The following is a 12,694-nucleotide window of genomic DNA, read 5'->3' on the forward strand; positions in this document are numbered from 1 at the left end:
AGGGATGGTCCCACATATATTCAAACTTCTAACAGGATCTCTGTGGAAACTTAATTCTTTTTAAGAGCACTTCTAGTTAAATACTTCAAAAAATCATTTTTTCATAGAATGCAATTTTCTGGAAGGCTATAATTTAAGAGTAACATGAAAAGACAGCACTGGAGGCTTACACTTCCCACTGTGCACTGACAACGGCAATAGAAGAGCTTCTCACTGTGCTGCTGCCGCTGCAGCCCCTTGCGGGGCAGTGGGAGGTGCCTCTGGGCCGCAGGGCTCCTCAGTTCGGAGGCCAGGAGTGCCGCTGCCTAGGAGCAGTGCCAAGCCGGAACCTAACAGCATGGCCCTGAATATGGACTAGAATGAGATCCGAATCTTCCCCACATCGGAGCTGCAAGTAACTCTGTGTTTATAGCCACCCGTTTGGATTCAGCCGATGTTAGTCACTTACTGATCTGGGAAATGTTTATCTTTGTATATATCATAATATCTAACACAATACCTAGTAATATGGTAAGCATGTAATAATTATACTTTCAAATGTATTATGATTATATGTAGTTGATAACTATTTCATGTTTTAATAACTAGAACCACGAAGATAACAAAAAGTTATTAGTACTAATTATATTTCTCTAAAAATAACTTCAGTTATATAAAATAAATATGCATTCTTCTTCTTTCATTCATTCATTCAAATATTTAGAGGGTACCTATATATCTAGCACTAGAATAGGGACTGCTAAATTCTGGATATTACAGAAAGAAAGTGGTAACATTCAAGTTAGTTTTCCAAGAGCTAAGATGTTACAGTGGAGAAAAAGTAACAGATACTTGTAAAAATAATAATAAGTTTAAGTGCATAATCGCAAAGAAAACTAGATTCCCCTTAAGGGTTCCCATAAACCATCATTTTATGTCTGACAGTATCAAATAACAAAAAAGACAAAATAAATTTCACAAGAAAATATATCAATAACGTATTACAGGGTCAGATAGTATTTTTCTAAGAAGTGTTTGGCCCAGGGGAGGATTATCCTTCAAACTACAGATAATCTGATAGTAGTAACTAAACGATATGAGAACTCAACTCTTGGCTTTGGAAGAATAAAAGTTGCCAGGATATTGTCAAAGACGATGACTTTAATAGTGACAGAGAAGGTATAATAAAGCACAGATTTTCTTTATGGCCCAATTTCTGATTTTTTTTCCTTTTTGTCCCCTACATTACCTTCTGTCTCCACGCTCCACTCTCAGCACTAGGAAAAATAAGGCAGTCACACAAATGGGATTCCCTGACAAAAACTGAGTTTTCCAGCCTCAGCTCACTTCTTTTGTTTACGTGCTGACTCCCTATCCTGACCACAGCACGGGGTTTATACCTCTCTACGCAAATATCCGCATACACCCTCTCTCGTGCATTAGAACTATGACTTTACTCCACTAACTTAACCAGAACAATGAAACATTGGCATGAATCTTCAAATTTTTTATCTTTACCATAGAAATTATTATTTTTGGCCAAATAATTAGACCCTAACATGATATAGCCTCCATTTGATAGAAACTATATGTTAGCTCTTTCTCCTCAAGGAGGAGAGAAGCAGGCTCCCCAGAGGACACAGAGATGCAGGTCTCTGTAAGACCCTGACTAGCAAGGCAATCTCCCTTGAAGTTGAGCCCAGTGACACCACTGGGAATGTCAAAGCTAAGACCAAGACAAGGAGGGCATCCCGCCTGACCAGCAGCATCAATATTTTTGTGGCAAACAGCTGGAGGATGGCTGCACCCTCAGACTACAGAGTCCACCCTGTGCTTGGTGCTTCATCTGCAGGGTAGCATCATCGAGCCCCTCCCTGCCAGCTCGCCCAGAAGTACAACTGCAACAAGATGATCTGCTGCAAGCGTCAGGCCCGCCTGCACCCCTGCACTGCCCACTGCAGCAAGTAGGTGTGCAGGCGCACCAACAACCTGCACCTTAAGGAAAACGGTTAAATAAGGCCCTTCTACCGCCTCCTGGGCCTGCAGGGCGGCCTTCTGCCTAAACCCCAAGGCCCTGGGGCCTCAGTAAAGTTTCCCTTTCTGTGACTGTAAGGGGAAAAAAAGAAAAGGAAACATCAGTGCCAAAGGGAGAAAGGGAGGGAAAGAACGCTGATACATCCTGGGCAGGGAGGGGCTGTATTCCAGGGAAGAACCAGCCCTAGCTCAAGTCAGTGCCAGCAAACACTGGGGCACGTTAACTAAAACATAAAGGGGCGTAGCAGTGAAACACCGCCTTCCGTTTTACCTGACAGCATGAAGAAACTGGACCACTTTCTCTACATTCAATTGGTCAAGAACTTTAAGAAAAATGAGAAAGTTCTACATTTAAACTTCCTCACATCCTTTACTCCTACATCTAAGGTGGCACAAAAGTGTCCTTCATCCTTTCCAAGACTTACCTTTGTCTATATACATAATCCTGTTTTTCTCCTGCCCATATATTTCTAATCCTTACCCCTCTGCCTCTAAACAAGCTGAGGTTTAAAAAAAAAAAAAAAATCTCTCTATTCTCTAAAGATTATCTCTCTTAATTTATAGTCCAACTCCTCAAGAGAGTAATCTTCCTATACCAAAACTTACTCTTTTCTAACCCGGTTTCCAATGTCCCCACTCTGCTGAAATAGTGCAGCTAGCCCAGTATTATTTCTCCTGACGGGGTCTGCAGCAGCTGACGGTATCACACCCCCCAGTCATAAAACCATCATCTCGGACTACTATTTCCCAGATGATTCCTCTCTGTCCCCCTATTTCCCAAACACAGACATAACCACTCACCTTCTGGGACCTCATTCACTCTCACCCCTTCAACTAAAGCTTCTTTTTTACCTTGTATTTCTATCCCCAACCACTCTTTGGAACTTCCAAATCCACAGTACAAATCACTTCATCAGAGTGGGCCAAAGCCAGTGTCCACAACCATTCCCACGGCTCACTGCTATCCTTGCTTTTTGTTCCCAGACTACCACTTCAGGCCCTCACTGCCTCCTGGCTGCGATGCGTTACACGCTGGTCCCAGAACAACCTTCCTAATGCCTATCTGTGTTTATTTCTCACCTCCATTGCAGACTTGAGTGGCTCTCCTTTTCCTTTACCACTGAATTAAGTGTAATTAGATTCTTCACAATAAAAATAATTTACCACACTTTTCTTTTCATATAAGGAAAACTCCAGACAAGCTGGACAAAATTATCTGCTTTACAAACAACTATATGGGGTACTCCTGTGCCTGTGCTGATTCTTTTCTCTACCTACAATCTTCTCTCATATCTATCCCAACTCTTAGAGCCTTGCCTGCCAAAGGAAATTAAGGTTGCAAATGATATTAAGATTGCGAATCCTCTGACAGTAAATACGGGAGAGTATCCTATATTATTCAGGTGCCCCCACTGAATCACAATATAATCACTTACAAGAAGAAAAGGCAGAATCAGAGGGAGATGCTACTATGGAAGACACAAAGAGATAAAATGTTGCTGGATCTGAAGATGGAAGAAGGAAACATTTCAACAGATGCTGAAAAAGCAAGTAAACAGATTTTTCCCCAAAAGCCTTGATTTTAACATAGTAAGACAGGTATTAAGATTTCTGACCTCCAGAATTATAAAAGGAACATTTTCAAATATGTATTTCAGATAGTTAATAATCAAAACATGGTTTGTATCTTGGGCAATATTTACTATAACCCTACTGAAAAAAACAGTCCAAAATGATGAGCATGTTAACCATTCCCCACAATAAAATACCCTTTTTTTTTTTTTTAACAATTTCAATCAAGGGCATAGCTGGAAAATGAAATCCATGTTTATTACCAAAAAGAAGTTAGAATAATATCAATCAAAGATATAAAACTTTGCTGCAAACGTAAGTGTAATTTGTATACAGGGAACATTTTAGAGCGAACGATAATCATGTGCTTCAGAGCTTTTTGATTTTTCTTTTCCATGCAAATGTACAACTCCTCTTCTATGTCACATGTCCAGGGAAAAAAACCACAGAACGCAAGGAGTATACTGAATATTTAATGAGCAGGTTTGAGAGCAGCTTACCCAGTGTTGATGGAAATGATTTCTATCAGTGGATTCTTCCTAATCTTTGGCAAATCCAACGGTGCTCCCCCGAGCCGTTTTCCATTATCCTTTTTCTGACCCAGCAGTCTCACAGAGTGACCTCCAAATAAAGCACATAAACATACATTAGCATGAATCACACAATTTCACTTTAATTTACTGCTCTCAACAAATGTGTTAATATTTGCATTTAACTTTTTCTTTTATTGGAGTGGTGGAGGGGGGGACAAAACTAGACAAGATGTGATCATTGAACCTAAGAAATAATGCCAAAGGGAAAAATGACTATTCATACCCTACAGCCAAAAATGCTTTGCTTTTAATATTGTCACATTTTACTGCACAGATGAGAGAAACAGAAATATCCTCAGAATATCTTTCTACAAGGTGCAATGCTCGCTAACATAGACCAGATACTTATATGAAGCAGGAAGGGTTCACTTGGGCACTTGGCTTTCCAACCAACTTTGCACTCCAGGGAAAAAAGTGCAAAAGTAGATTACCTGCTCAAAGCAAATAGTAAATCAAAGAAGAAAAAGCAAGCAGAATTTTTTTTTAAAAAGCTTCAGCACAATAAAGAAATCATCAGCAAAATGAATAGGGAACCCAATGGATGGGAGAACATTTTCACCAATGAAATGTCTCACAGGGGTTTCACTCTCCAGAATATACAAAGAACTAATACAATTCAATGCCGGGAAGATAAATAATCCAATTAAGAAATGGGCAAAAGACCTGAATAGACACTTCTCCAAAGAGGACATACAGAAGACCTGCAGACATAAGAAAAAATGCTCAACATCACTAATCATCACAGAAATGCAAATTAAAACCTCAGTGATACACCACCTCATACCTGTCAGAATGACTACCATCAACAAACCAAGAAACAAGTGTTGGGAAGGATGTGGAGAAAAGGGAACCCTAGTGCGCTATTGGTGGGAATGCAGACTGGTACAGCCACTGTGGAAAACAGTATATTAAAGGATAAACAATACATTAAAGGATAATATTCTTAAAAAATTAAAAATGGCACTCCCTTTTGACCCAGCAATTCCACTTCTGGGAATATATCCCATGGATCCCAAAACGTCAATACAAAAAAATATGTGTGCCCCTATGTTTATAGCAGCACTATTTATAATTGCTAAGACTTGGAAACACTCTAAAGTGCCCATCAGTAAATGAGTAAATAAAAAAGCCGCGGGACATGTACACAATGGAACACTATGCAGCAGTAGAAAAGAAGAAACTCTTACATTTTGCAACAGCATGGATGGACCTGGAGAAAATTATGCTAAGTGAATTAAGCCAGTCAATGACAGCAAAAATACCATATGATCTCATTTATATGTGAAATCCAATGAACACAATAAACTAATGAACAAAATAGTAACAGGTGGGGGAACGGGATGAAAGATGGTGAAGGGACTGACCAAAGAGCATTTGTGCACAGCCCATGACAGGGACAACAACATGTGGATTAGCTAGGGCGGGGAGAAGGTGGGTCTAAGTGGAGGTGGGGAAGGGCAGAAAAGGAGGGAACAACTGTAACAGCATAAATAATAAAAAATTTTAAAATGTACAGTTAAATTGTGGATCTCCAGGAAGGTGTTAGAATATGTAATATATCATAAATATTTTAATGATGGGATCCTTTTTTATTTTATACCTACTAACATTTCTGGGAATACCATGTGTGGTATGTACATATGTACACATATGTATACAAAAAGAGTTAGGGAATGCTTTCCTATGCCACAGCCTATTAAAGTTGGAAAGTATTTATCTATTGAGGATGATTTAGAAAATACCAAAGAGCACAAACAGTGATGAAACCACCATTCGCCCACTGGATGATCCGCTTCTATAGTGCAGATGCATTCATTTGTCAATCACTTTCTTTCTTTAGTATTCCTACTTGTAAGATGCTAATACGAACCAGAATTTCACCCAAACATTAAAGGATTAGGAAACCCAGCTTACAACCGAATTGAAAGCAGCACTCCTTTACCATCTTCCCTGGATTTGAAGACAACTGGGCCTGCTCTGAAGGCCGTACTGATTTAGGTTCCAGGCACAGGCAGCAAGGCCTGTGGGTCATGGGTCTGCTGACTCAGGGATTGGTTGTTTGCACCATTTCCTCTTCTCCTTTAGTAATAATACTCTTTGGTGATAAGACGCTTTACTAATTATCTCAATGGCAATTTCTTTCAAAATGCTTTGCCCACATGCCTCACCAAACTAAGGGGACTGGCACTTGAATGCAGATAAGCCCGTTGGCCTTTGAAACTGAAAGTTGAGCTGAGTGACTCAAGGAGCTGAGCTATTCTAATGACAACTGCGAAAATCACTCCAGTTCCTACTGCCTTGTTTTCTGGAGACACCCAGGTTTTTTAGTTACTCTGTATCCCTACCACTGTTCTTTTTCCTTAAATCAGCCAGAGTTGACTAAATCCAAGTGACTCTAAATTACATTGATTGTAGTACTTGTATGGCATTTACTTCTGGGAAATACATTTTTAAAGGAATGCTGTCAATGACTGATTTCTGAAAGTTAACATAAGCATTATATGACAAAGTATTTCTAAAAAGTAAAAAAGTAAAAAATAAAAAATTTAAAAACCACTTTAGGACTGGGTTTTTAAAAACAAATTATTTTTAACTTATTTTTTCTAATTACAAAAGAAAATTAGACCATTTCTAAAGCCGTTAAAATTTTTCTACTTTTGAAAGTTTGAATTAATTGTAAGTTGCAGAACAGATGGAAAAACAGTACAAAGAATTCCATTCCCTTTAGCTTCCCCAATTATTATTTTCTGCTTGCTTTGTCATTTGCTCATTATATACATACACATTTTTTATAACCTTACTAAGGTACATCCTAAAAATTTGCCCATTGTGAATAAACAATTCAATTATTTAAATAAACTTATACAGTGGTGCAATCATCACAAAAACCCAGTTTTAGAACATTTCTATCACCCTCCCAAAGTCCCTCAAGTTTATTTACAGTATATCCCCACTCCAATACCAAATACACCACACTTTATTAGTCTGTTGACCAGCTGGTGACATCTGGATTGTTCCCAATTAATACCTAGTATAATTATGTTTCTATGAAGATTTGTATAGAGGTCTTCATGTGGATGCTGTTGTTTCTCTGATTCCTATGAATGGAATTGCTGGGTCATGTGGTAAATTTATATTTAACATTACAAGAAAAAAAACTGTTTTCCAAACTGGTGATACCATTTTATATCACAACAAGCAATGTATGGGGGTTTCTCCACATTGTTGCTAAGATCTCGTAGTGTAACTTTTTTGACAACAGCCATTCTCGTGGGTGTGTAGTGGTATAGTATTGTAGTTTGAATGAATATGCATAATGACTGAAGATGTTGAGTACCTTTTCATGTGATTATTAGTCAACTGTAATGCAAAATTTTGCAATTTTGCCTGCTTGGTAAAATTTTGTAACAGTTTATTTTATGTGTCAACTTGACAGGGCCACAGGATGCCCAGACCTTTAGCCAAGTATTATTTTGAATGGATGTGTGATGAAACTAACATTTGAATCAGGACAGTAAGTAAAGCAAATTACTCTCCCTATCACTGGTGAGCCTTACCCAATCAATCAAAGACCCAAAGAGAACAAAAAAGCTGAGCAGGAAAGAACTCTTCTTGCCTGGCCTTAGAGCTGGCTCATTGGTTTCTTCTAGCCTTTGGACTCAAACAGAAATACCAGCTCTTCTTAGTTCTCATGCCCACCCAGTTGCAGACTAGCACTTACACCATCAGCTCTCCTGATTCACAGGCTTTTGAACTTGGACGGAAACTGCACATCAGCTCTCCCAGGTCTTCAGCTTGCTGAATTGAGATCTTGGGTAATTCTCAGCCTCCATAATGGTGTGAGCCAATTCCTTATAATACATCTCTTTATATAAACACACACACATAATTGGTTCTGCTCTTCACTAATAAAAAACATCTACTCCAGTGTTTTGCCAGTATTATAATTGGAGTATCTGTCTTATTACAGAGCTTTAAGAATTCTTACACTTTCTGCTTATTAAAAATTAGATATATGATTTGAAAATGTTTTCTCTCAGCCTATGACTTATAGTTTTACTTTCACGACAATGCCTTTTGAAAAGTAAATGTTTTTCAATTAAATGAAGTTTTAAGTTATCAGTTTTGTCCTGTACAATATCTCATGCTTTTACTGTTTTACCTAAGAACTCTTTGCCTAGCCCAAGGGTACAAAAATTGCTCCTACAAATTCTTTTAGAAGTGTTCCTGTTTTAGCTTTTATATTTAGGTCTAGGGTCTTCTTTGTTACTTTTTGTGTACAGTAAAGGTTTAAGTTCATTTTTTCTATATGGAGGTTCAATTGTCCAAGTGCCATTCCTCTCCCTTCTTCTTCCTATGTGCTATGTGTTGTCACACATATTAATATATAGTTGTATAAACCCAAAAATATACTGCTGTGACTATTGTTTTATACAACTGTATGTTTTTAAAGGGAAAAATATGAAAAATAAATATTTACAGAGTACCTTATATTTATCCACATAATTACCATATCTAGCACTCTTCATTTCCTCCTGAGAATTCAAGTCATCACTTGGTACCACTTCCTTTCCGCCTGAAGAACTTTTAGTATTTCTTGTAAAGGAAATTTTATAGCAACAAATTGTTTATTTGGGAATGTCCTTACTTTGCTTCATTTGTGAAGGACACCTTTGCTGGGTGTACAGTTGTTAGTGGAGTTTCTTTTCTTTGAGCACTGAATACATCATCCCACTGCCTTTGACCTCTCTTGCTTCTGGTAAGAAGCCAATTATTAATCTTAATGTTGTTCCCTGTTACATAGAGTGTCACTTCTTTCTTATGCTTCCAAAATTTTCTTTCAATAGTTTGAGTATGACATGTGTAGGTGTGCATCTCTGTGATTTTCCTACATGCAATTCATGTAGATTTTTTTGCATCCATAATGATTTTCATCAAGTTTGGGAAGTTTTCATCCAGTATTCTTTTGGGGGGAAGGGGCACTTTTTCTGTGTCCTCTCCTTCTGCGACTCCCATGATACACTTGGTGCGCTAAATATTGTCCCATAGGTCTCCAAGGTCCTGTTCACATTCTTCTGTTTTCCAGATTAGTTAATTTTCTACTAGTCTATCTTCAAATCTACTGGTTTTTTTTAAGATTTTGTTTATTTAATTTATCTTTATTTTTTTTAAGATTTTATTTATTTCTAGAAAGAGGGGAAGGGAGGGAGAAAGGGAGAGAAACATCAATGTGTGGTTGCCTCTCGAGTGCCCCCTACTGGGGACGTGGCCCATAATGCAGGTATGTGCCGTGACTGGGAATGGAACTGGTGACCCTTTGGTTCACAGACCAGCATTCAATTCACTGAGCCACACCAGCCAGGGGAAATTTACTGATTTATTTCTTCTGCCACCTCAAATCTTTAATTGAGCCCCTCTACAACTTTTTCATTTCAGTTACTATACTTTTTAGCTCTAGATTTCTGCTGGTTCTTTTTTATAATTTCTATCTTTTTGTAATTCTGTACTCAAGTCACTGTCAACATTCTTTGTTTAAATGAATAAGCATGTTTCACTTAGTGCTTGGAAGTCTTTGCTAAATCCAATAATTTTGATCACTCAAAGACAATTTGTACTGACTGCATTTTCCCCCCTCGTTATGGTTATATTTTGTTTCTCTGCATGTATCATAACACTTTGTTGAATACTGGATATTTTAGTTAATATATTGTACAAATCTCAATTCAGATTTCTCCACCCACCGTAAAGGTTGTTGATTTTACTTAGTAACTTACCCAGACTAGATTTATGAAGCCTATCGCTCCATAATAGGAATGATCATTGATGTCCCTTCTTACTTTTGTTTTGTTTGGTTTTTCCCTCTAGCATGACTTCCCAAGGGTCAACTCTATATCTGCAACAGCTTTTTGTTAAGCAGGACTGGTCATGCATTTGTTCAAACACCTTCACCAGTAACATTTCTCCTATCAGCTGATGGACCTCTGTATGAGCTGGTAAAGGCTTTCAAAGCTAGGGCCATTTTAAAGTCTGCCCCACCTTTTACTTTCTCCTGAGCATTCCTGGTTCCTTTCCCACCTCCCCGGATGTGTGGAGGCTCCAGCAGGTAGAGAAGTGCGAGTGGACTGGGACTACTCCATCTCTGCTACGCATGTGCACCACCGCCAGTCAACTTCCAGTCTGTGGAGATTTACATCAAGCTTCCTATCACTGTCTCACTCCACCCTCCCACCCCAGCAGTCTCTGTCCCATGCCTGGCTAGTCTGCCTGTCCACTCTGTGCCAAACAGGCCCAAAACCTCAGGCCAGCAGACCCATGACCCTCCCTATCACTTGCCATCAAAATCTCCACTTTTGACAGTTCTCGAAACCAACGGAGCTGTCCTGGGAACAGCAGTAACACACTGTTTTTCACAGCCTACTCTGCCCTGTTGAACACCCTTGCCCACAGGGCTAGGGAAGGAAAACGGGAGTAGCCCAAGAAACAAATACCTCAGGCTCACAGTCTTCCTACTCAAAGTTCAGTTGTTTTAAAACACAAACACTTCTCAGTTTGCTAAGTGCTTTTACTTGATTTCCACAGTGCTGAAATGGTTTGTTTTTAACTGTTTGCCCAGCTTTATTACTGCTTGTGAAAAATTTGTTGAACTCCTTACACAATCATGCCCCAACCAAATCAAAGCCACCTTTTTAAAAGCAATTATTTAAAATCACTTCAAATACATAATTACTACAGATATAAGATTCTAAGCAATTATATACATGTTTCATCACCCTTCATTTCAGAAAGACACATTGCTTAAACATCTCTTACACAGACAGATTTTCATGACCAGAAGTAATAAAACCATCCGTCATACCCTATTTGCACTAATCACTTTAATAAGAAACACTACATACGTCATTCATTCTGAAAATTCTTGCTCTGATGTGGAAACATAGCTCAAGTCAAGCAAGCATTTGGCATACCAGACTTCACAGACTTTTAAGATAAGTTGAACTCTTCAATCAAAAGTCCAGTTAATGAAGAGGTGAGCAAGATTGGCATGATAACATAATAGTTCTCTTAGAAATGCCAGAAGTTCAATAATGACTATGCAAAGGCATGTTATTTTCATACTAGCATGAGACAGATTTCATTATATCCTGCTGAGACTTCAGTAATATGCAGCCTGCACTAATAACACTTGATAAATTATTCATCCTCACTATCTACATGCAAATAAAGGAACATATCTCTGCCTGATGCTATAATGAGTTATTTTCCAACCCAATGATTCATTAAAAAGTGGCATACTTAACAATAATGTCTTTTTAAAAAAAGAATGAAAATATAGTACACTAAGGACAAAGTAGGAAGTAATATAGAAGTCCCTCATTATATCTGGCCAACAATAAAAGGAAGGAAATTCAGGCAATCACAGAACAATTATCTTTTTAGAAAAAAGAAGAAGAAGAAAAAGAAGAGCTAGCAGAATAAACCTTTTCATTATATAAAAAATGTTATGTTACTAACGAATGTTACCCCAATTTAAAAAATATATATAGATAAAAATTATTTTTGAAACAGAATTCCTGTTGCAAATTAACTCCTTAACTACACAGACCACAGAATAAAGATATATACTAAAATCATTACCCATTATATATGCAGGTAGCAATATCATTCCCATCTAAAACAAACAAATTTGACAGAACAAAGAATAAAACTGAAGGAGAAGAGGTCTTTAAGATGGCATGTCTCTGGGAAGCAAAGGAGAGGGAATAAGGACTGAGGGACAGGAAAACATACGCAGGGAGTGAAGATGTAAAAGTGAGAAGAAAAATGCTTTGTAGCAAGTTTTCGCTGAAGATGAACATGCTATATTTCTGAAGGGGCCGTGAAGCAAGGACCACAGTTACACGCACATAGTGCCTCTTGGTTTGGTCCCTTCTGGTGAGCCACTGATGCCTGGTGCTGGGATGAGAAATGAATGGCTCCTCTATGAATACTGACTTATTTTGTAACTACTATGAATTCCTTCACCCTTTGTGGCTAGACTGGAGAGAAAGGAAGGAAGAAAAGAAATCAGAACAACAGAGTTTGAAAGAAAAAAAAGAGTGGAAATAACAGTTTTTACATAATTTCAATTGCACATAGTAAGAAATTAATGGAGGTAATATTAATAGAACAGATGGGAAGAAAGATACTCAGCGTGACCAGATCAACGGATAATAACATGAGACCACTGAGAAGACAGGGGTAAAGATGTAAAATGATTAAAATAGAGATATGCAATTTTAATACAGGGAAGAATAAAGAAAATTGTCTTATATGTAGAGTGGGACATACTCAAATATTGTATTTCTGATGTCTTTTATCTTTTCCATTTTAAATGTAAATTCACATTTCATCTCCTCTAAATAATGGTCAAATGTGTCTCAGTGGGTTTGTAATCATCTTTAATAAACATCTCTCTAGGTTGTTACAAGTGTCACAAAAACTTCAGCCCTTTTAAAACAAATTTAATTTTAAACCTG

At 37.9% G+C, this 12,694-nt stretch overlaps 1 protein-coding gene across 3 annotated transcripts in view; it reads right to left on the reverse strand.

Annotated features, from left to right (window-relative positions):
* CDKAL1 (CDKAL1 threonylcarbamoyladenosine tRNA methylthiotransferase) overlaps positions 1–12,694 on the reverse strand; it is a 626,103-nt gene that overhangs the window by 399,660 nt on the left and 213,749 nt on the right. For all 3 annotated transcript variants that reach the window (XM_053920194.1, XM_053920195.2, XM_053920193.2), the window contains one exon: positions 4,086–4,206. In XM_053920194.1, coding sequence (XP_053776169.1) covers positions 4,086–4,206 — 121 coding nt within the window. The remainder of the gene's footprint in view (positions 1–4,085; positions 4,207–12,694) is intronic.

Source organism: Desmodus rotundus, chromosome 3 (assembly GCF_022682495.2).
Source record: "Desmodus rotundus isolate HL8 chromosome 3, HLdesRot8A.1, whole genome shotgun sequence".
NCBI lineage: Eukaryota > Metazoa > Chordata > Mammalia > Chiroptera > Phyllostomidae > Desmodus > Desmodus rotundus.